Source organism: Scyliorhinus torazame, chromosome 11 (genome assembly GCF_047496885.1).
Source record: "Scyliorhinus torazame isolate Kashiwa2021f chromosome 11, sScyTor2.1, whole genome shotgun sequence".
In the NCBI taxonomy this organism is placed as follows: domain Eukaryota; kingdom Metazoa; phylum Chordata; class Chondrichthyes; order Carcharhiniformes; family Scyliorhinidae; genus Scyliorhinus; species Scyliorhinus torazame.
The window spans coordinates 242,316,560-242,340,967 of record NC_092717.1 but is presented as its reverse complement, the minus strand read 5'-3'; the positions used below and the strand labels follow the sequence as shown (position 1 = coordinate 242,340,967).

General features: G+C 49.5%; 1 protein-coding gene across 1 annotated transcript in view; it reads right to left on the bottom strand.

Moving 5' to 3' along the window:
• cdh2 (cadherin 2, type 1, N-cadherin (neuronal)) overlaps positions 1–24,408 on the bottom strand; it is a 195,193-nt gene that overhangs the window by 22,788 nt on the left and 147,997 nt on the right. Inside the window, exons 9-13 of the mRNA XM_072468490.1 lie at positions 17,507–17,692; positions 12,733–12,986; positions 6,672–6,814; positions 3,300–3,533; positions 1,137–1,370 (exon numbers count right to left, since the gene is read on the bottom strand). Coding sequence (XP_072324591.1) covers positions 1,137–1,370; positions 3,300–3,533; positions 6,672–6,814; positions 12,733–12,986; positions 17,507–17,692 — 1,051 coding nt within the window. The remainder of the gene's footprint in view (positions 1–1,136; positions 1,371–3,299; positions 3,534–6,671; positions 6,815–12,732; positions 12,987–17,506; positions 17,693–24,408) is intronic.

Genomic DNA, 24,408 nt, shown 5'->3' with positions numbered 1-24,408 from the left:
CATACAGGGTGTAGTGTTAATGAGGTCAGTGCGTAAGAGGGTCATTTAGGAGTCTGGTGACAGCGGGGAAGAAGCTGTTTTTGAGTCTGTTCGTGCGTGTTCTCAGACTTCTGTATCTCCTGCCTGGAACCCACTCCCCCAAATAATTGTGCTGAGGTTGCTAAGTTTTTGTTGGGTTAGGTTGTTAAGGGATATGGAAAGTAAAGATGGGAGTAAAGACACAACTCACCGTGATCTAACTGCACATTATTGGGCAAGTGTTACAGCACAGACTGTCACGTCGATGGGACTCTTTTATTTTTATATTTTAGAGTACCCAATTCATTTTTTCCAATTAAGGGGCAATTTAGCGTGGCCAATCCACCTACCCTGCATATCTTTGGGTTGTGGGGGCGAAACCCACGCAAACACGGGGAGAATGTGCAAACTCCACACGGACAGTGACCCAGAGCCGGGATCGAACCTGGGACCTCGGCGCCGTGAGGCAGCAGGGCTAACCCACTGCGCCACCGTGCTGCCCAGCCTGCCTCGTCGATGATACTCCTGCCCTGAACCAACGTCCGTCTCTTTGTTTAACACCCTCAGCATGACCTCAGAATTGTTACAGCAAAAGGAGGCCATTCGGCCCCTCCTGCCCGTGCCGGCTCGCTGAAGAAGCAACTCACCCAGTGCCGTTCCCCGTAACCCAGCACATTCTGCCTTTTCGGATAACCGTCTAATTCTTCTCCACATGCTTTGGTTGAACAAACATTTCGACACGTTCTTCAATACGTACCCCCCCCTCGCGTCTATCTAGCTTCCTCTTAAATACATCTACATGTGATTCACCTCAAGCACCTCGTTATCACTCTCTGTGGGAAACCAGCTCCCCTCAGTTTCCCCGTGGGATTGAACGGTGGCACAGACTCGAGGCGGCTCCACCGACAGTTCCACATTACCGAATCACAACAGTCCGCATTCGAATTCCCGCCCACACAGCTACGCTAGGGTCCTCCACATTGATGAACAGTTGGTGACAATTCAAGCCTCATTTAACTGCCGGCAGCCTGCTCTCAAGGACATCATCACTTCGACGAGACGGAGAGAGCCAAGCCTAGCGAGAACAACTGAACGACAATGGGTCCCCGGCTACTTACTGAGCAATATGATGATGCACAGGAGGATCGCAATGATTGCCCCAGTTCCCAAGCCAGCCGCGACGATAGCTTGAACTGAAGTACAGTCGCCATTTTCATCACACGGACAGACCTTGACGAGCAGGACGGAGGTAGCGGACAGGGGAGGGTTCCCAGAGTCCATAATCATTATCGGAACTTCATAGATGCCATCATCGAGGATACCGATCTTCAGGCTCAACTGCGCATCGTCGCCTAATTAGAAAATAGCAGCGAGTTACAAGGAAGGCCAAAAAACATGCACTTTTTCCACAAAACTATTACGGGACGCATTGTGGGCAGGGGGTGAAAGAGACATGAATTATCCATTGTGAAATTATTCCAAATTTTACATTCTCGCGTGACACAGTTAACCGAGTTACACACGGTAAGCACAGGAGTGCCATCACACCAAGCCTGACACCGATCATAAGGAGGTGGCCAAAAACTTGATAAAGGGAGTTTGTTCCAAGGAGAGTTCGAATGGAGGAGAGAGAACGGTAGAAGCTCAGGAGCGGAGGGCCCAGGCGGCCGGAGGCAGGGTCGCCATGGTTGGAGCGATCTCTCAAAACCAGTAACGGTGATGATAAGCAGAAGCTCTGCTGTGCCGACACTGATTGAGGGATAAGTATCGACCTGGACACGGTGCACAATTCCAGGACTATTTTTCGAAAGAACGTTCCGGCACCTTTTACATCCACTCATCGTCCTCCGGCTAAATGTCTCGGCCGAGCGACGGCACCGCCGTCGTGGCAGCGCAGTCCTGGGGCGAGAGTGCCGGTGTGGATTTTTAAGCTCAAAGGTCTGCTGCAGAATGGGAACCTGGAACATTGCAACTCATAGGAACCACGGGCTTGGGAGCAGAAGTAGGCCATCCGGCCCTTCCAGCCTGCTCGGTCATTCAATAAGATCTGGTTGTGGTCTCAACTTCACCTTCTTGTCTGACCCCATAACCCTAGACCCCCTTGCCCACCAAAAACCGACCTAACTCGGCCTTGAATAAGGTCAGTGATCCAACCTCCACAGCTTTCTGTACCCGGGAATTCCACATTCTGGCAACTCAGTAAAACATGTCTCATCTCCATCGGAAATGGGAAGCCTCTCATTTTAAACCGGGTCCCCTAGTTCTAGTCTCCCCTACACGTGGAAACACCCCCTGGATATCCACCCTGTCAAACCCCCCCCCCCCCGAGGGTCGCAACACATTTCCGTTAGTTCACTCATTCTGGGTATAGGTTCAACCAGCTCAACAGTTCCTCTGGGTCTGTACTCGTTGGGAGTTTAGAAGTAGGAGGGGGGATCTCAGGGCAGCACGGTAGCACAGTGATTAGCACAGTTGCTTCACAGCTCCAGGGTCCCAGGTTCGATTCCCGGCTTGGGTCACTATCTGTGCGGAGTCTGGACGTTCTCCCCGTGTCTGCGTGGGTTTCCTCCGGGTGCTCCGGTTTCCCCCCCACAGTCCAAAGACGTGCAGGTTAGGTGGATTGGCCATGCTAAATTGTCCTTAGTGTCCAAAAAGGTTAGGTGGGGTTACTGGGATAGGTTGGAAGTGTGGGCTTAGGGCTCTTTCCAAGGGCCGGTGCAGGCTCGATGGGCCGAATGGCCTCCTTCTGCACTGTACATTCCATGATTCTATCAAACTTACAGGATACTGCGAGGCCTGGATACAGCGGACGTGGAGAGGATGTTTCCACTTGTAGGAAAAACTAGAACCCGAGGGCACAATCTGACACTAAAGGGACGATCCTTCAAAACAGAGATGAGGAGGAATTTCTTCAGCCAGAGGGTGGTGAATCTGTGGAACTCTTTGCCGCAGAAGGCTGTGGAGGCCAAATCACTGAGTGTCTTTCAGACAGAAGTAGATTGGTTCTTGATTAATAAGGGATTATGGGGAGAAGGCAGGAGAATGGGGATGAGAAACATCAGTCATGATCGAATGGTGGAGCAGACTCGATGGGCCGAGTGGCCTAATTCTGCTCCTATGTCTTATGGTCTAAACAATACCTCCATCCCTGGAATTAATCGCGCGAACATCTTTAAACGCACTCATGGTTTTTTTTCAAGTCGCTCTTTCTCCCCCCTCTTACAGAGAAAGCGCGCTCGTTATTTGCTACTAGAAGTAGCCGAGGGTTTGGTTCGCCTCACCGCTCAGTCGGGTTATGCTCCAGTTCTTTCTCACATCAGCTGGGCTGTCGGGGAGCTCAAAGGCAAAGGGCCCAGTGTTTGGGTCGATGTCGGTGTCGACGGCGCTGATGTTAATGGCATTGGGGTCGGGCTTCTCGCAGATGGAGACCTCTTGGGGGAACACCTCAGGGGCATTGTCGTTGACATCGAGCAGGAGGATTTGCAGGGTGCCTGTCCCACTGGCAGGCGGGATACCTGGACAAAACAGAGGGGAGGGGGGGTTATTAGCACACCCAATCTCCTTTACAAATGGTACACTCCCGATGTTGGCCCATTTAAAACAGAGGGGCATCAGACATTTGGCGTTAGACAAAATAGTAATTTCCAAAACATTGCAAGGAACTCTTTTGAAAAAACACACACACACATCAAGCAGCATCTTCCTGTCCATGACTCCATATTCAAATAACTCAGCAAAGTGTTAAAGCAAATCACACAAGCAGGACTCACACCAGATGGCCGGGTATCCGCGGAATAATACTCCAAAGACAAGTTAAATCATCCATCTTTGTCCCGAGGAATGTTAATGTTTTTTGTACCATATTTGATTACACTCCCATCAAAATGAATTGCTGGCATGAAATCACCACATCACTTTCAATGATTCGTCCTTGAACGCATCGTTCAAAAGGAGATTGTGCAGGGAAGCACCAGCTATAATAAACCCACAGCACAACGCAGTCTAAATGCCCATCCCCACTCACACTGTCTCCAATCGCACCGGTACCAATCTGTAAAGAAATGTAGAGCACGGTTAAACCCTTCATTAACTTGGTCAACCAGGCAACTTTCCCTATTTGGGTTAGATTTTAAAAATGAGACAAAGGCAGAGAGCGATTTATGTCGAGCTCGGAGCAATACTCAGATGTGCAACGTCCGCAAGTGTGCAACGTCCGCAAGTGTGCAACATCCGCAAGTGTGCAACGTCCGCAAGTGTGCAACGTCCGCAAGTGTGCAACACCAATCCAAATCTTAAAATTATTCTATATAAGATTCACTTTCACTAAACAGCATTGTGGTGTAGGTACCCACAGTGCGGTCCACGGGGTGTAGGTACACCCACAGTGCGGTCCACGGGGTGTAGGTACACCCACAGTGCGGTCCACGGGGTGTAGGTACACCCACAGTGCGGTCCACGGGGTGTAGGTACACCCACAGTGCGGTCCACGGGGTGTAGGTACACCCACAGCGCGGTCCACGGGGTGTAGGTACACCCACAGCACGGTCCACGGGGTGTAGGTACACCCACAGTGCGGTCCACGGGGTGTAGGTACACCCACAGTGCGGTCCACGGAGTGTAGGTACACCCACAGTGCGGTCCACGGGGTGTAGGTACACCCACAGTGCGCTCCACGGGGTGTAGGTACACCCACAGTGCGGTCCACGGGGTGTAGGTACACCCACAGTGCCGTTAGGGAGGGAGTTCCAGGATTTTGACCCAGAGGCAGTCAAGGAGCAACCGATATATTTCCAAGTCAGGATGGTGAGTGGCTTGGTGCTGTCGAAGGAGCCTTGCTGAGTCACTGCAGGGCATCTTGTAGATGGTACACACGGCTGCCACTGTGCATCGGTGCAGAGGGGGTGAGTGTTTAAGATGGCGGATGGAGCGCCCGTCAAACGGATTGCCCTCTCCTGAATGGTGTCAAGCTGGGGTACTGCAGTTCAGGACAAGTCGGGATCATCCCATCGCACTCCCTTAAAGACCGGAATGAGGAATGGAGTACACCATGTGGCACCTCTAGTCTGCTCCACTATTCGATAAGGCCATGACCAATCTTCATTCACAATTCCACTTCCTCAGCGGATTCAATATCGTTCTATTCCTCTGGAGTCCAAGAGTGTGATCCTCTACAGGCCATCACAAACCCAAAGCATACTATTGATAGTCATGGTGGGCATTGCTTTATTTGAGGATGGAGGCACGAGAACTTTCTTGCTATCGAGAGGGAGGTGCACTGGCTCCTGACTGGAATAGCGAGCACATCACTTCAAATATCTATTGTGACCTCCCGGACTCGAGGTGATGGCAGAGGTTGGAGAGGATTACTCCCAACCTTCAACCCCTTCCCTTCTCTTCTGGCCCTGCGTTTGTTTTGAGATGCTCGCCTCTCCCGGGATACGATGTGGTTGCCGGAATAAGGAAGACGCCGTGCTGCGGATTGGAGGTAGTGTCCAGTCGTCATTCACCAGTTGGCGTGGCGTGGGGCACGCCAACGGGGTTGACGTGACTGGCTGGGGGCCCAGGCTGCCTCACACAAACTCCATTCAGGAGCAGGAGCCTCCAGAACGATTTTGGGTCCCGACCACGACCCCAGTCTCCGGTGTACACAGGTGAGCAGAAAGAGACAAAGAATGGCCCGCTCTTTAACCTCGTTCAAGAGAAGGTTTACGAGACTAATACCCGGGAGGGCCTAATGTGAAAAAGGTTAGGTTTGTGTAAGAGGCGACTTGATCGAAACTTTTAGGATATGGAGGGGCACTGGCAGGGTGGATGCGGAGAGGATGTTTCCTCTGGTGGGAGAATCTAGAACGAGGGGGGTCATTGTTTAAAAATAAGGGGTCACTCATTTAAGACAGAGGTTTGTGGGGCTTATTCGCTCAGAAGGTCCAAGTCTATGGAACTCTCTTCCACAGAGAGTGGTAGTAGAGGCAGGGGCGTGGACTATTTTCCAGGCAGATCTAGATAAGATTCTTGCTTAACAAGGGGTGAGGAGGGTGAAGGTTATCAGGGGGTAGGTGGGCAAATGGGGTTCAGGTTACAATCACATCAGCCACGATCTTATCGAATGGGGGAGTAGGCTCGAGGGGCCTCCTCCTGACCCTGATGCGTATGTTTGTATGCATCTCTGCTCCAGACTAGTTGCGCGAGGGCGTGTCTTGAGGCCAGTTAACGACAAGGTTCATCTGGCAATTGGCCATTGATCGCTGACCTCATTGGGAAGGCGAGTGGGTGGGTGTGTGTGTGTGTGTGTGGGGGGGGGGGGGGGGGGGGTGCAGAATGGAGGCAGGCCTAAGGTTTTAACAAAAATCTATCTATACTCACCAGAGTTACGGTGGCTGCGACCAGCTGAACTTTAGACAAGCGAGGAAAAGGACCGAGTATTGTGAGAAAAAGAAACATTTTGATGTTCCCTCAAAAATGCAAGGTTGCTCACCAGTTTGATATTGCACACTCAAGTGAAATTGGAACAACATCTGCATTGTTTTATCAGCGCTGCTTTTACGGTTGTATTCAGTGTTGCCAAGTGCTGAGGTCAGCATACCTTTCGAAAGAGAGATTAGTACACAGCTTGTTTTCCAACCCAACAACCAGGCAAACCTTGCTCCACATACCATTATCAGATGCCAGGAATGTTGCGTTGTACATGTTATTCTTTACGTAGGGGGACTCTCGGTCCAGCATTGCGATTGTGCTAATTTGACCGTGTAACGGATCGATCTTGAGCCAGTTTGCCGGGTCCGATAGTTTTGAATATCTAAAAATTGAAGGGGGGAAAAAAAATGGTTTAGATCGTACAACAAAACACGAATTAGGCATCAGTCCAGAGTGTGTTGTTTTTTTTTTTTTTGTTGCCTCCTTGTAGTCTGCGAGTAAAGTATTCTTAGTAAAACCAGATTTCTTGCACACATAAGGCTTTACATAGAAATAGAAACGTTAAAAAAATATATATCATCATGGGAACGCAGTGTTGTGGTCCGTGGAGGGGCCCGGCATTCTCAAAAAAACGATTCAAATTGTTGACTGTCTGGTTAACTTTCTGGATCTATCTCCCTGGTTTGGCTCTCTGTTCAAATATCGCTGTGACTGGGCGTCAAATCTTTATTTGATGACGCTCCGGTGATGGGCCTCAAAACATTTTGCTACACTTTTAAAAAAACGCGATATAAATGCAAGGATTTCCGATCACTACCTTGGAGGTGTAAGGGAGGGTAAACGCCATATAAATGCAAGGATGTGTTTCCGATCAGTACCTTGGAGGTGTACGGGAGGGGTTGGGAGACAAGAGGTATTTATGCATCGGGGGGGATTCTACCCATCACAGGGCAACCCTTCCGACAAAAGCGGAAAACCCACGGATGCTGGAAGTCTGAACACACCACAGGAAACGCTGGCAATGCTCGACTCGGCTGAAAGGTCAGCGATCTGAAACATTAAGCCTGCTCCTCACCCTGCAGATGCTGCCCGACTACCTCCGTATGGCCAGCACGTTCTGTTTTTAGGCAAGCTCGACTCTTGCCAGGAATTTGCTGGGCTAGACATACCAGTGTTTAATAAAAGCAAACCACAACAAGATAATCACGGCATTTTTCTTTTGTTAACTAGAAACAGCTTTCCCCGGCCGAGCGGAGAAAAGGGTTTTTTTGGGGGGGGGGGGGGGGGGGCGCGCAGGTTTTGTTTATCAGAAGACCATAAAGATGCAGGAGCAGAAGTAGGCCATTCGGCCCATCAGGTCTGCTCCGTCATTCAGCAAGATCTTAAGTTGATTTGGTGTGACAATCCTCAACTCTACTTTCCCGCCTGATCCCCATAATTCTAGATTCCCTTAACTGATTTAAAAATCAACCTCTCTCAGCCTTGAAAATACTTAAATGAACAAGAATTCCACAGATTCACGACCTGCTCGCGTTAAATGGGTGACCCCTTACTCTGAGGTTATGGCTGTCATGATATAATGATATACAGCCATAACTCTGAGGTTATGGCTGTATATCATTATCTGCATATCATTATGCAGATAATGATATACAGACAGGCAGCTAATGAACAAAGGGAACAGGACATGACCAATGAGCAGGCAGGACACTCAGGGGTGGTATCTCACTATAAAAGGCACAAGGCACTCACACCCCACCTCTTTCCACTGATAAACATCTGCAGTGAGTCAGGGTGTATGGACAGTATCACACCTCCAGCACGTGGCTAAGAGCTAGTCTGGTTCAGTCAGACAGAGTAACCACACTTAGGTTAGCAGAGAGTCGAACTTATAGAGAACTGTGCTAACTGTGCTACTGGTTCAATAAATCAGATTGGACTAACTTCAAGGTCTGGAATATCTTTTGGTCAAAGCTGCATCCAGTTGCAGCCTGTGTTATCCCAGAGTACATAACACATCAACAGCCTCTGGTCCTAGACTCTCCCACAAAACATTGATGACGGTCAAGTACGTTCACTGACCGACAGTGACTCCCGCTTAAGCAACAATAATTTTTTAATTCTCACGTTCTATAATCAATCTCTTCCAGCCCTACGATTCCCAGTCATCTCTGCGCTCCGGTCAAGCAGCCCTCTGGGTATCCACCATTTCAAGCGCTCCACCATTGACAACCAAGGCCCGAAAGCTTTGGAGATACCGGCCTAAAACTCTTTCCTCGTTAACTGCTCTTAAAGTCTCTCTCTGTCACCTGTTCGAATATCTCTTCATCTGACCTCTGTGCCTGACCATACTCCCGTGAACTGCCTTGGGATGCAGGTTTTTTTCTCTCTCTCTCTTTCTTTCGGTGTGGTATTCTCATAACTGTCAGAACTGCAAGGGTTAACGAAGTTTTGAGGGTAGCCACTAGCTGGAGCTACAGTTACAACTATATAAGGTAGCGATGCCAAGCCTCGTTGGGGTGTCATAGATGTTTACAGGATGGAAACAGGCCCTTCGGCCCAGCTTGTCCATGCTGCCCAGTTTCTATCACTAAGCTAGTCCCACTTGCCCGCATTTGGCCCATATCCCTCTCTACCCACCCTGCCCGTGTGACTGTCTAACTGCTTTTTAAAAGACTAAATCGAACCCGCCTCTAGCAGCTCGTTCCAGATGCTCACCACCCTCTGGTCTCTTTTGTATCTCTCCCCTCTCACCTTCCCTATGCCCTCTAGTTCTAGACTCCTCTACTTTTGGGAAAAGATGTCGACTATCTACCTTATCTATGCTCCTCATTATTTTATAGACCTCTATAAGGTCAGCCCTCAGCCTCCTAAGCTACAGGGAAAAAAGTCCCAGCCTATCCAGCCTCTCCTTATAACTCAGACTATCAAGTCCTGGTAGCATCCTCGTAAATCTCTTCTGCACTCTTTCTAGTTTAACAATATCCCTCCTATAATAGGGTGACCAGAACTGAACACAGTATTCCATGTGTGGTCTTAACAATGTCTTGTACAACTTCAACAAGACGTCCCAACTCCTGTATTCGATATTCTGACCAATAAAACCTTGCATGCTGAATTCCTTCTTCACCACCCTGTCCACCTGTGACTCCAGCTTCAAGTGTGTGCAGGAGTTGGCTAGAGAGAGTCAGGAGTACACATAGTGTAAGTGAGTGCAGATCATAGTTTCGACCGGTAGTGAGATTAGCTGTAGTTGAGTTTAGATTTCACTGTGTATTCTTTAGGCATACGTGTCGAATCCAAGTTAGTAGTGTTAACAAATTTATAGCTTTGCTTAAGTTGAAGCTATTTTTGTGGGCTTTGTGAACACTGCACCAACCATCCTGAAATAAGTAAGACAAAGAACACCACAAACGGGACCCAAGTGCTGTGGGCAAGGCCAGCATTTTTATAGCTCAATCCCAGTTTCCCAGGGTGTTGCTGTTAAGTGGTTGGCGGGTCAGTCAAGGGGCACGATGTTCCTCGGAGAGAATTTGTTGCAGCGCTCATTGACAAAACGTGGGTGCCACTCGCTTCTTGGCGTCACCGTCCTGCTAAAGCGCTGGAGCCGCAATCGCTAAACTGCTCCTCAAATTCAACTGGGGCCGAGCACGGTTATTCCCGCTACTGCGTCGACAGCCACGCCTAGGGGCTCTGCTTTTCAGCATCTCAAGGACCCGTCCTCCCCAATGTGTTCAGTGCAATGAAACGCCGGCTCCATTACGTTGAATAAATATTCATGAAACCTTTAACTGCTTGAGGCTAAAATTTATTCCGTGTCATCAGAATTTAATTGCGGGGGAAATGGGAGAATGTGACATTTCCAACGCCAAGATCATTTCCTCTGGAAATCGGATACTTAGTGGACTGGTTTTAAAATATTTAAATAAAAAAGACATAACGAGGCGGTCGATATTATCCTGTGGCGCATTAAAAATTAAAAGGATGCACCAGGTGCACCAAATGAAAGTTAATTTAAAAAAAATCGACACTAGCAACTCGTTAATATGGCTTAACCAGGAGTAAAATGTGGCCGGGGGCATCTTGCTAAAAACAAAATGGTGGGGAGGAATAAAAATGATTCTGCTTACAAGGCCAATTTTCTTGAATTTAGTCCTACTGGTGCAATGATGCAATCACCATCTACAAGACACAAGTCAGGAGTGTGATGGAATACTCTCCACTTGCCTGGATGAGCGCAGCTCCAACAACACTCAACACCATCCAGGACAAAGCAGCCCCGCTTGATTGGCACCCCATCCACAATCATTCAAACCCTCCACCACCGACGCAGTGGCAGCCGTGTGTGCCATCTACAAGATGCACTGCAGGAACCCACAAAGGCTCCTTCAACAGCACCTTCCAAACCCCTGCCCTTTGCCACCTGGAAGAAAAGGGCAGCAGGACAGTTGGGACCCCCACCACCTGCACGGTCCCCTCCAGGCCACACACCACCCTGACTCGGAAATATATCGGCCATTCCCTCACTGACGCTGGGGCGAAATCCTGGAACTCCCTAACAGCACGGTGGGTGTACCGACACCTCGGGGAACTGCAGCGGTTCAAGATGGCAGCTCACCCGCCACCTTCTGAAGGACAATTGGGGATGGGCCGAGCGAGCATTGAAATGAATGAAACAATATTGGTTGATTGACGCATGCTGGCCAAAATAGATGGAAGAATTCCTCTGCTCTTCTGCGAAGTGGTATCTTTTACATCCACTAGAGGGCAGACAGGGCAACAGTTTAATATTTCACCCAACAGATGGCACCTCGGACACTGCAGCACTCCCTCAGACAAAGGGCTACACCCCTCCCCACCAAACATTAACTGGTCTTTTCTTGTATACGGTACAGATGCTGCCCGATTAGATGAATACACCGAATGGTGTTGGGCTGCCTTTTGGTTGTTTGAAGATCGGAGGGGTTTCAGCTGCAATGCCTTCCCCAGTCAAAGGCCACGCCAACTTGCCTCACCCCAATATGGCCGCTCACCTTTCGGCATCAAAAAACAGCTCGCATCAGCGAGGACCCATAACTCAGGGGCAGGATTGGAGAGAAGAAAATTGACAAGAGAAAAAAAAATGGTCCTTCAATAAACAAAGAGGATACCCAGCCTTAAAAAAAAAAAATCTTTATTGTCACACGAAGGCTGCAATGAAGTTATTGCGAAAAACCCCTATGCGCCACATTCCGGCGCCTGTTCGGGAATAGAGAGAGGGAATTCAGAATTCTCAGCTGGTACGGGAATGGAACCCGGGATGCTGGCCTTGTTCTGCATCACAAACCAGCCGTCTAGCCCACCGAGCTAAACCAGGCTTTATGCCACACGAATAAATAAGAAAACACATTTTCTGAGTGGCAGGGGTTTAAAATAATTGGCAAAAAGATGTTTAAAAAAAAAAAAAGTTAACGTGGATCTGGAACCCGTCGCCCATCGGTAGCAGATTGAACAGAAAGGCAGAACGTAGCTGGATAAATTCTTGAAGGAGAAATGTTTTCAGGGAAACAGGGGGGAAAAAGGCACGGGTTTTAGGAAGGGTGCGCCTGGAGTCTGCACGTTCTCCCCGTGTCTGCGTGGGTTTCCTCCGGGTGCTCCGGTTTCCTCCCACAAATCCTGAAAGATTGGGTAATTTGGACATTTTAAAATTCTCCCTCTGTGTACCCGAAGAGGCGCCGGAATGTGGCGACTGGGGGATTTTCACAGTAACTTCACTGCAGTGTTAATGTCAGCCTGCTTGTGACAATAAAGATTATTATTACAACAAAAAGAAAAACCCTCGAGTTGGTAACAAGGCAAAACAGGATTAAGAAGCTACTTTCGTCCCACTTCCCTGTCTGTCTTAGAAACCCGGACAGTCTGTGATTAAAGATGGTGGGATAAAATTGTGGACCTTGTAATGGGAATGCTCAGCATTCAATATACAGATGTGAATATTAATGAAGAGGTGCCAGCAATAAAAATTCTAAAAAGTGACTCCCAGAAAATGAAATGTCAGCCATTTGAGCAGAGCTTAAAAGCCAGAGATTTCTTCGAGAGGGTAAAGTGGCGGACAGCAGAACTGGGTTTGGTTGGGAGACAGACATCACAGCGGTTACAGACCAGCTACGGCAGACGTGCTAAGTTGGAGCAAGATGAGGCGCGAGATACCGTGACACCAGATCCCCCTGGTAGGGGCAGCTCCCAAGCCGGGGGGCCCAAGCGGACAGGGTCCTCCGACAGAGGGCGCCGTGCAAAACACCACACAAGCGGTTACCGTACCTGAGAGTCTGCTGCATGTATCGATCCGGGTCCTCAGCCGTGAAGGTTGTGAGGAGCTTGCCTGCCGGGAGACGCTCTTCCTGCCTGATCAGTTTGGGATTTGGGACAAAATGCGGGCTCTCATTCACATCAATAACGGTGATGGAGACTGTGGCGGTTGATTGAGGAGGAAGCTGAATGTCATTTGTCAGATCCACCTGATTTACAGCAATGACTGTCAGCACAAAGGCTCTGTTAGTTTCATAATCAATAGGCTGTGAGAGAAGGGGGGTGGGGGGGGAGGAAAAGAAGAAGAGTTTTAAAAAGATGCAAAAATAAGTCTACTGAAAATAATGCATGTCAATGCCAAACTGTTTTTAAGCTTGGCCTTTTTAATTCCTCAACTTTTGACAGCGAAATAATACAAAACACAATTCTAGGGGCATAATTAACCTCCTCGAATGTTGGCATCACAATATCAACAAATTAAGTCACACATCAAATATTTTGTGGGTCATCTTAAATGGCCGACCTTTATCTATTCTATCAGCTCTGTAACTGTAATCCTACATGATCCCCGTGAATAATGTGCTTTGCACAGTCACGTTAAAATATGCACCGCTGCTACTACACAAGGCCTGCAGAAATAACAATTTAATTCCGTGTATCAAGATGGGAGAAGCGGCAGGAAATCCCATCACAACGCACACACAAAGAGAAGTCGTGCGTTTGCATAGCTCTCTGTAACGCAGCAGCCAATTTCTGCACAGCCAGCTCCCACGAGGAGGTCGGATGGCTCAATGATTAACGGGGGGAGGGGGGGAAGGATATCGGGGAATGTGGGGTCGAGGTCCCAATCAGATCAGCCACGGTCTTATTTGAATGGCGCAGCAGGCGCGAGGGGCCGAATGGCCTAGTGCTCCTCCAAATCCGTACGGGAATTCCCATCGAAGCCACCCCACGGCAGGGGGGGGGGGGGGGGGGGGGGGTGCGCTGCCAGCGGGAAAAGGAGAATCCTGATGGCCAGAGAATTCCAGCCGCTATTTCCTCCAGCGAGGAGCAGAAGGTCAGATCAGAACGAGGGAATTCAGGTTCGGTAATTGAGGATTACTGAACCAATGATGACATATGGGACGTTACGATATAGATCAGCACTCGCCCAACAAATTGGGGTTCCAGGGGCTGGATGGCCTCTTCCTGTCCCTATTTAAAAATGAGCGAGCATGGCGACAGATAGGCAGAATGGCCAATTTTAAAATGGCCAATTCATTGTAACGTCTTGTGACATCGTCCTACTGCCCCTACCTCCGACCAGAAGCTCCAGTAAGAAGTCTTACGACACCAGGTTAAAGTCCAACAAGTTTGTTTCGAATCACTAGCTTTCGGAGCGCTGCTCCTTCCTCAGGTGATTGGACAATTATTGGGAGAGAAAAGATTGTAGGGCTCCGGTGAAAAGGGCGGTGGCTATGGGGCGAGCACGAGCACGGTGGGCTGAATGGTCTCTTTCTAAACTATAACCGTCTACAGAAATTCAACCCAGTTCACTTTACCCGCACAACATCTTACAGCCCTGATGGAGCCCGGTAAATGGCAAAAAGGTTTTTGCAACCACTGGTGGAATTTTAAATTATTTTTTGTTTTTAAAAAGGACTACAGGACACTGCTCAAAGACCCCTGCTCTATACTGCACCAGAGCTAAACACATCCTAAAAACGGGTTAAAATTCATTGAACTACTTGTGAATACATTCTGCTTGTAAACATGGGCGGCTAATTTGCTGCACAGCAGGACTCCACAGACAGAAAATTAGACGACTTGACCAGTTAATCTGGCCCATTATGTCTTAGGCCACTCGCATCCACTGTATTCATTTCACTCATTATCTGAACTAATTGAATACTTTGGAAAAGATTACCAGCTTTACAGCTTATATTTAATCGTTTATATAAATTATACAACTCCATTTAGAATTAGTACCATTACAGATGATTTTTTAAAAAAACAATTATTCCAAAATCTGACAAAACAAGACAAAATCCTGGGAATAATAGACTTTTAAGCGAGTCTTCCAACCACTCAAAGCATTAAGCAATTGGAACAGGAGTAGGCCATTCGGCCCATTGAGTCTGCTTCACCTTCCGATAAGATCATGATTTCGGTCACAATTCCATATTCCTGCTTGGCGCCCCCATAGCCCGCGTCGGTCAAAGGTCTGTCTAATACGCCCGGAAATGTATTCAATGACCCAGCCTAAAGTTGCTCTTTGTGGAAGAGTTCTCCAGCCCAGCAACCCTCAGAGAAAACATTCGGTCAAAACAGTAGTCTTAAAATGGGAGGGCCCCCCAATTCTGAATTCCGCCACGGGAAGGAAACACGGGAAGGTCGCCACATTCCAGCGCCTGTTCAGGTACACACAGGGAGAATTCAGAATGTCCAAATTACCCAATAGCACATCTTTCGGGACTTGCGGGAGGAAACCGGAGCACACAGAGGCCCGGGTGACTGGCTGCGTGGAGTTTGCACTTTCTGCCCGTGTCCGTGTGGATTTCCTGCGAGTGCTCCGGTTTTCTCCCATAGTCCCAAAGAGGTGCAAGTGAGGCGGGGTTATGGGGGTTAGGGTAGGGGAGTGGGCATAAGTAGGGTGCTCTTTCAGAGGGCCGGTGCAGACCCGATGGGCCGAACGGCCTCCTTCTGCACTGTAGGGATTCTATGATCAGGTACCAAAGGCTCAATGATTCATGGAGATGGAAAACATCTGAAATTATGGGCGCGATTCTCCGGTGCCGCGCCGTTTGGGAGAATCGCCTGGGGCGTCATTTTCTCACGGGGACGCCGGTCCGGCGCCCTCCCGCAATGCACCCAAACGGCGAGATCGGCACTATCTAGTTCTGCGCGGCACAGTCCGGTGAATCGCCGGTGAGACACCCAAAATGGCGATTCTCCGCCACCCCCGCTATTCTCAGGCCCGGATGGGCCGAGTGGCCTGCCCAAAACGACGGCTTCCCGCCGGCACCATCCACACCTGGTCGCTGCCGGCGGGAATGCTGGGGGGGGGGGGGGTGCGAGGGGGCTTCTTTCACCAGGGTAGGACTCAAAAGGGGTCTGGCCCGCGATTGGTGCCCACCGACCGGCGGGCCGGCCTCTCTGAAGGAGGACCTCCTTTCCTACGCGCCCCGCAAGATCCAGCCGACATCTTCTTGAGGGGCGGCCTCGGGGAGTACGGCAACCACGCATGCGCGGGTGATGCCAGTTAGGCGGCGGATGACGCGGCGCCGCATAGCCCGGTGCGCGCTGACGACGCTGCTTTAGCGACACGCCCCCGAGTTTCTTGTGGCCCCGATCCTAGCCCATTTTCGGGCCCTGAATCGGTCGAGATCGGGGCCATTTTGCGCTGTCGTGAACCTCGACGGCGTTCATGAAGGCGTGGGCACTTAGTCACAGGAGCGGAGAATCGCGCCCTAACTATTCCCCGTTACGTTCTGGCCTGAACCCCGACACATTTGAAAGAATGAGAGTTTCTCTCGATCTACCTCATTAATCTGGTGGTTGTTGGGTGGGGGTCCAGAAACTAGGACACAGGACCTTAAAATTAGAGGCAGGCCATTCAGAGTTGATGCCAGGAGGCACTTCACACAAAAGGTAGTGGAAACCTGCAACCCTCTTTCTCAAAAGCTGTGGAGGCCAGGGATCTAATTGAAAATTTGAAACGGAGGTTGACAAGATTTTTGTTCGGCAACGGGCTTCAAGGTTGTGTGTGTGTGTGTGTGTGTGTGGGGGGGGGTGGGGGGGCGGTCAGAATATGGGGTCAGATATTTTGGACTGCGACGAGGAAACATTCCTTCACCCAGAGGGTTGTGAATCTTTGGAATTCTCCACGAATTCTGGGAAAGTTTGACACATCCCACGACTAGAGTTATCAACCCTCCGATATTGTCTGGAGTCTCCAGGTGTTCACGTTTTAGGGACAAATTTTCAAGCCGTGGGACTAGAGGCCATCAGGTTGCCATGGATTGGAGAACTGGTCTGCCATTGTCCCGCCTGCAGGCTATTTTTGCACCGTAGGGGCTAAAGGGCTCATTAAGGCCTCGCAGCAGAACCTTTCTGGAATTTTCCATCTACCGAGAGAGGCCGTCCCCACTGCCACCCAGCTCCCACATGGGATCTGGTCATGGGTTGACAGGTAGACCCACTGGTTGTCCAGTGAAGAGGTTGTCACTTCACGATAGCGGCCTGGCAGCTTTGGCTTTTGCTCGGTCTTGAGGCACCCCTTTAACTTGGCAGCAAGGGTGCACTCTATCCTGAGTTTGGCCTGAACACTGCTCCTCAAAACACCCAAGAGAATACATGGAGAAGCATTAAAGCATTTGAGACTGTTGGAGAGGTGCCCCAGGCACAGGGCTCACGCTCAGGGACCAGGGCCTGCGACGGAACCAGTGCATTTTTAGATGGTGAAGGTGAAAGATCGAGGACTTTGGGGGACAACAGCTACTCCCAGGTGGGGGATCATTCAGACGAGGAGGTGCGCTTCCCTTTTAAGCACACGGGAGGAAGGCAACGGGAAAACCATCTCGTGTATTCTTCCCCATAGTCATCATGTTCGTAAGCGGTCGGAAAACGGGGGTGCGCTCGGTGCAACTGAAGAGATAAGCGGTGGGCTGAGAAGTACGCAGACACAACATATGTTTTTAGAACATTTTCTGATAAAAGCTCCAAATTTGGCTTCCCCTGCTCTCACTCTAGCCAACAGCGGAAAAGAGTTTATGGCTAAATTCTGAAACAGAAGCACGTTACTTACATTGACAACCGTGACCAGACCATCATTACTGATTAGATCAGTCGGCACAGCAAAGTGTCCTGTCGGATCGCCACCGGTTATTTTATAAACCGCATTCCAGGCTTTCGTGTGAGGGTGATCGTTATCCGTTATTGTCAAGTTCGATATGATGATACCAACCCTGTGTTCCGGCACTTCGCCATAGAACTGCAGACACAAAATTAAACAGTTTTTAAGCCTCTGCGCTGTTACATAATAGAAAAAGAGCTCGCAAGGACAGCACGGTGGCGCAGTGGGTTAGCCCTGCTGCCTCACGGCGCTACGGTCCCAGGTTCGATCCCGGCTCTGGGTCCGTGTCCCCTGTGGAGTTTGCACATTCTCCCCGTGTCTGCGCGGGTTTCGCCCCCACAACCCAAATATGTGCCAGCTAGGAGGATTGGCCACGCTGAATTGCCCCTTAATTGGAAAAAAATGAATTCGGTACTCTAAATTTATATATAAAAAAAGAGCTCGCTTTAGATGTAAACCGACATAGGTTGCCGAAATTAAGTTTTCCGATCCGTTTATAGACAATGTTTCTCTGGCGATCACCTTGAAACGTACAAGGATCTGTAGGGGCTCCATAGGGTGGACGCGGAGAGATTCCTTCTGCAGGTCAGGGAACCTCGAACACGAGGGCACATTCTCAAGTTAAGGGGCCCGATCATTTAGGACTGAGATGAGGAGAAATGTTTTCACTGAAAGGATGGTGCACCTTTGGAATTCCCTATCCAAGAGGCCTGAAGATTACATAGAATTTACAGTGCAGAAGGAGGCCATTCGGCCCATCGGGTCTGCACCAGCTCCTACCCAAGCCCACACCTCCACACAATCCCTGTAACCCAGTAACCCCACCTAACCTTTTTTGGACACTAAGGGCAATTTAGCGCGGCCAATCCACCTAACCTGCACGTCTTTGGACTGTGGGAGGAAACCGGAGCACCCGGAGGAAACCCACGCAGACACGGGGAGAACGTGCCGACTCCGCACAGACAGTGACCCAGCCGGGAATCGAACCCGGGACCCTGGAGCTGTGAAGCAGCAGTGCTAACCACTGTGCCCCCGTGCTGCCCCATCAAGGATGCTCCATCGTTGAATAAATTTAATGCTGTCGGATAGATAGATTATTAGCCTCAGGGAATTATGGGCCTGGATTCCCCAATCCCGCGACCAGGTTCTGACGCCGGCGTGAGAAGTGACGCCAAATGGTCCTCGATAATCAGGAATGCTCCCCTCCTTCGGGAGCTAGGTCGGCGCCGGATTGGTCTCCGCAGCTCCAGCCAGCGCGGCGAGGCCGGCGCGAGTTCGCGCATGCGTTCCACCTCTCCGCGCCGGCACCCGGGCAATATGGAGGAGCCCTACAGGGGCCCGGCGCGGAAGAACACAGGCCCCCCCCCCACAAAACCAGCCCGCCCGCGAGCGGTAGGCCCCAATCGCGGGCCAGGCCACCGTGGAGGGCTGCCTCCCGGGGTCGGATCCCCAGGATGGCCCCCGCCGACACAACTTCCAGGTCCCACCGTGAGCCACGCCGGCAGGACTGAGCCGAACTCGGCAGGCACTTGGCCTGTCAAATCGCCAGGGGGGGGGGGGCGACCGGACCGATTCTCGCACCCCCCCCCCCCCCCCCCCCACCCCCCCCCCCCGGGGATTCTCCGACCCGGCGCGGGGTCAGAGAATCCCCGGCCATGGGATATGGGTGAAAACAGGCGGGAAAATGGAGTTGAGGCTGGAGATCATGAAAGGCGGCGTAGGCCCAATGCATCGTGTGGCCTACTCCTGCGACTATTTTTCTTGTACCCTGGAAAATAATTAAATTTAATCAGTCCAAACACCCAACAAAAAGAAAAATCAAATCTTAGCAGTCACTTCAAAACAAGGTAACATTTCCTTTTATCCATTTGATGTGGGCATTGCTGGCTGGGCCAGCAATTTGTTGCCCATCCCTAACTGAGTGTCTTGCTCGGTCATTCCAGAGGCATTGATGTGGGTCTGGAGTCACATGTAGGCCAGGCCAGGTTAAGGGTGACAGATTTCCTTCCCTGAAGAACCAGATGGGCTTTTTGTGACAGTGGTTTCATGGTCATCGTTAAGACTTTCTTTGAATTTAAATTTCACCATCTGCCATGGCAGTATCGAACCTGGGTCACGAGAGTATTAACCGCCCCCCCCCCCACAAAATATCTATTCTATCGGAACTGAAGCTGCATTGCTTTGAAGAAACGACTGCAGAAGTCGATCATGTAAACCCCCCCGAGGCCTGATCTGCCATTTAGCGCGATCATGTTATCTTTAAAAACTAAATTGAATTTTCCAATCTCATTCTTTCGATTCGCCTGAGCTCAAAAGAAACAGGATCATCTGATCCTTTGCAAAGCGTCAATGCTGTCAGGAGAATGATGGTTCGGAGTCAGGCGATGGCACTGCGTTCCTGTATGCAGAGCACTGGGGACAGACAGGGAGATAATACATAAGATATTGCTCATATATTAGCCTGACAGTACAACCCAAGCTGAACTCACTGTTAAGGGCTGTCGGAATCAGCGTCTCATTGATCCATGCACCAGATGCTTGGACTCCAACATGCAGTGCTCAAGGCTTGGGTAGATATTTAGCAAAACTGCAGGCCCAAATTTATTTTTTGCGGATTCTTTCGTGGCTTGTGGCTTGCATTTCTTGTGGCTTGCTCTGCCATTTTTTTATAATAATAATTTGTATCAGTGTTACAAGTAGGGTTACATTAACATAGCAATGAAGTTACGGTGAAAAGCCCCTAGTCGCCACATTCCGGCGCCTGTTCAGGTACACGGAGGGAGAATTCAGAATGTCGAATCCACCTAACAAGCACGTCTTTCGGAATTGTGGGAGGAAACCGGAGCTCCCGGGAGGAAACCCACGCAGACACGGGGAGAACGTGCAGACTCCGCACAGACAGTGACCCAAGACGGGAAGCGAACCCGGGTCCCTGGCGCTGTGAAGCAACTGTGCTAACCACTGTGCTACCGTGCCGCCCAGAGGGGAGTTAAGAGTCCACCCCATTGCTCTGGGTCTGGAGTCACATGTAGGCCAGCTCGGGGAAAGACGGCAGATTTCCTTTCCCAAGGGACATTAGTGAACCTGATGGGTTTTTACGACAATAAAGCATCGTGAGAATGGTCTCGCTTTCAATTCCAGATATTGTTAATCAATTGAAGTCAAGCTCCAGCAGTTGCCATGGTGGGGTTTGATCCTGCGTTCCCAGAGCATTAGCCTGGGCCTCTGGATTACTAGTCCAGTGACAAGAGCACCATGCACCCATCTCCCTAGGTTTGGGAAGTTAAAGATGGAATAACCATCTGCTTGACACACTACACACAATGTTTCAATGTGAAATGTCATTGATTGAAGGGCAATGCACAACTATACTTCTGCAAACCTATATATGCTAATTGACATCTCTCAAAGTACTTTGTTCAAATATAAATACAGATGTGAAGCAAAACAATTGGTGTTGAAGTGTGCAGGGAATGTGCAACAAGTCTTTTTTCCTGAAGTGCTATTTCACAGAATCATACAAGGCCATTCAACCCACCATGGCTGTGCCGGCACGTTGAAAGAAAGTGAACAAAGAACAATACAGCACAGGAGCAGGCCCTTCGGCCCTTCAAGCCTGTACTGGTCATGATACAACCTTTGGCCATCAGCACTTCCTCGTGCTGTATCCCTCTATACCCATCCTATCCCTGTATTTGTAGAGATGCTTTATGAAGGTCATTAACGTATCTGCTTCCACAACTTCCCCAGGCAACATGTTCCAGGCACTCTTTGTAAAAAAAAAAACCTGTCTCGCACAACTCTAAACGTTGCCCCACTGACTTTAAACCTATGGCCCCCAGTGACTGACCCCTGCACCCTAGGAAAGAGTGCCTGCCCATCCAGCCTTATCCATTTAGTCTCACTTGTATGATTTCCCCCCGCACTCCCTTAAATGATTGCTCCAATTCCCTTTCGAAATTTGCTTCCAAATCTGCTTCTACACAGTTTGTAGATAGGCCAACGAGAGGCGAGGCCATATTGGATTTGGTACTGGGTAATGAACCAGGACAGGTGTTAGATTTGGAGGTAGGTGAGCACTTTGGTGATAGTGACCACAATTCGATTACGTTTACTTTAGTGATGGAAAGGGATAGGTTTATACTGCAGGGCAAGAGTTATATCTGGGGGAAAGGCAATTATGATGCAATGAGGCAAGACTTAGGATGCATCGGATGGAGTGGAAAACTGCAGGGGATGGGCACAATGGAAATGTGGAGCTTGTTCAAGGAACAGCTACTGCATGTCCTTGATAGGTATGTACCTGTCAGGCAGGGAGGAAGTGGTCAAGTGAGGGAACCGTGGTTTACTAAAGCAGTCGAAACACTTGTCAAGGGGAAGAAGGAGGCTTATGTAAAGATGAGACGTGAAGGTTCAGTTAGGGCACTCGAGAGTTACAAGTTAGCTAGGAAGGACCTAAAGAGACAGCTAAGAAGAGCCAGGAAGGGACATGAGAAGTCTTTGGCAGGTAGGATCAAGGATAACCCTAAAGCTTTCTATAGATATTTCAGGAATAAACAAATGACTAGGTTAAGAGTAGGACCAGTCAAGGACAGTAGTGGGAAGTTGTGCTTGGAGTCCGAGGAGATAGGAGAGGTGCTAAATGAATATTTTTCGTCAGTATTCACACAGGAAAAAGACAATGTTGTCGAGGAGAATACGGAGATTCAGGCTACTAGACTAGAAGGGCTTGAGGTTCATAAGGAGGAAGTGTTAGCAATTCTGGAAAGTGTGAAAATAGATAAGCCCCCTGGGCCGGATGGGATTTATCCTAGGATTCTCTGGGAAGCTAGGGAGGACATTGCTGAGCCTTTGGCTTTGATCTTTAAGTCATCTTTGTCTACAGGAATAGTGCCAGAAGACTGGAGGATAGCAAATAAATGAAATGAAAATCGCTCGTCGTAAGTAGACTTCAAATGAAGTTACTTGTGAAAAGTCCCTAGTCGCCACATTCCGCCGCCTGTTCGGGGAGGCTGGTACGGGAATGTTGTCCCCTTGTTCAAAGAAGGGGAGTAGAGACAACCCTGGTAACTATAGACCAGTGAGCCTTACTTCTGTTGTGGGCAAAATCTTGGAAAGGTTTAGAAGAGATAGGATGTATAATCATCTGGAAAGGAATAATTTGATTAGAGATAGTCAACACGGTTTTGTGAAGGGTAGGTCGTGCCTCACAAACCTTATTGAGTTCTTTGAGAAGGTGACCAAACAGGTGGATGAAGGTAAAGCAGTTGATGTGCGGTATATGGATTTCAGTAAAGCGTTTGAGAAGGTTCCCCACGGTAGGCTACTGCAGAAACCACGGAGGCATGGGATTCAGGGTGATTTAGCAGTTTGGATCAGAAATTGGCTAGCTGGAAGAAGAGAAAGGATGGTGGTTGATGGGAAATGTTCAGACTGGAGTCCAGTTACTAGTGGTGTACCACAAGGATCTGTTTTGGGGCCACTGCTGTTTGTCATTTTTATAAATAACCTGGAGGAGGGTGTAGAAGGATGGGTGAGTAAATTTGCAGATGACACTAAAGTCGGTGGAGTTGTGGACAGTGCGGAAGGATGTTACTAGTTACAGAGGGACATAGATAAACTGCAGCGCTGGGCTGAGAGGTGGCAAATGGAGTTTAATGCAGAGAAGTGTGAGGTGATTCATTTTGGAAGGAATAACAGGAAGACAGAGTACTGGGCTAATGGTAAGATTCTTCGCAATGTGGATGAGCAGAGAGATCTCGGTGTCCCTGTACATAGATCCCTGAAAGTTGCCACCCAGGTTGAGAGGGTTGATAAGAAGGCGTACGGTGTGTTAGCTTTTATTGGTAGAGGGATTGAGTTTCGGAGCCATGAGATCATGTTGCAGCTGTACAAAACTCTGGTGCGGCTGCATTTAGAGTATTGCGTGCAATTCTGGTCGCTGCATTATAGGAAGGATGTGGAAGCATTGGAAAGAGTGCAGAGGAGATTTACCAGAATGTTGCCTGGTATGGAGGGAAGATCTTATGAGGAAAGGCTGAGGGACTTGAGGCTGTTTTCGTTAGAGGGAAGAAGGTTAAGAGGTGACTTAATTGAGGCATATAAGATGATCAGAGGATTGGATAGGGTGGACAGTGAGAGCCTTTTTCCTCGGATGGTGATGTCTAGCATGAGGGGACATAGCTTTAAATTGAGGGGAGATAGATATAAGACAGATGTCAGAGATAGGTTCTTTACTCAGAGAGTAGTAAGGGCGTGTAATGCCCTGCCTGCAACAGTAGTGGACTCGCCAACACTAAGGGCATTCAAATGGTCATTGGATAGACATATGGACGATAAGGGAACAGTGTAGATGGGCTTTAGAGTGGTTTCACAGGTCGGCGCAACATCGAGGGCCGAAGGGCCTGTTCGGCGCTGTAATGTTCTATGTTCTATCATCCTTGCAGTCAGCGCATTCCGGATCGCCATTCCATCGGATCGCAATCCCCCCCTCACTCTTCAGACAAGTTCCCACAGATGAAAGAAACCAGGAGCGCGGGGGGGGGGGGGGGGGTGGGGGGGGGGGGGGGGGGGGAACGACGACGACGACAACATGAAAATCGCAGTACACGCAAGTCACGTACCTGGAACGATGAAATCATCCAACAATTCATCAGCACAACAGAAACGAGGGGGAGAAATCTATTCAGCCCGTGGTATCAGTGCTACTACACCAGGTGAAGCTTTCTACTATAACCCCATTTCCTTTCTCCACTGGTGCAGTCTTCCTTTTCAATGCTTATCCAATTGTTTGTACAGCACATCTCAAACGTGACACCTCCAGTGTCCTCAATGCAAAATGAACTCTCCACTTG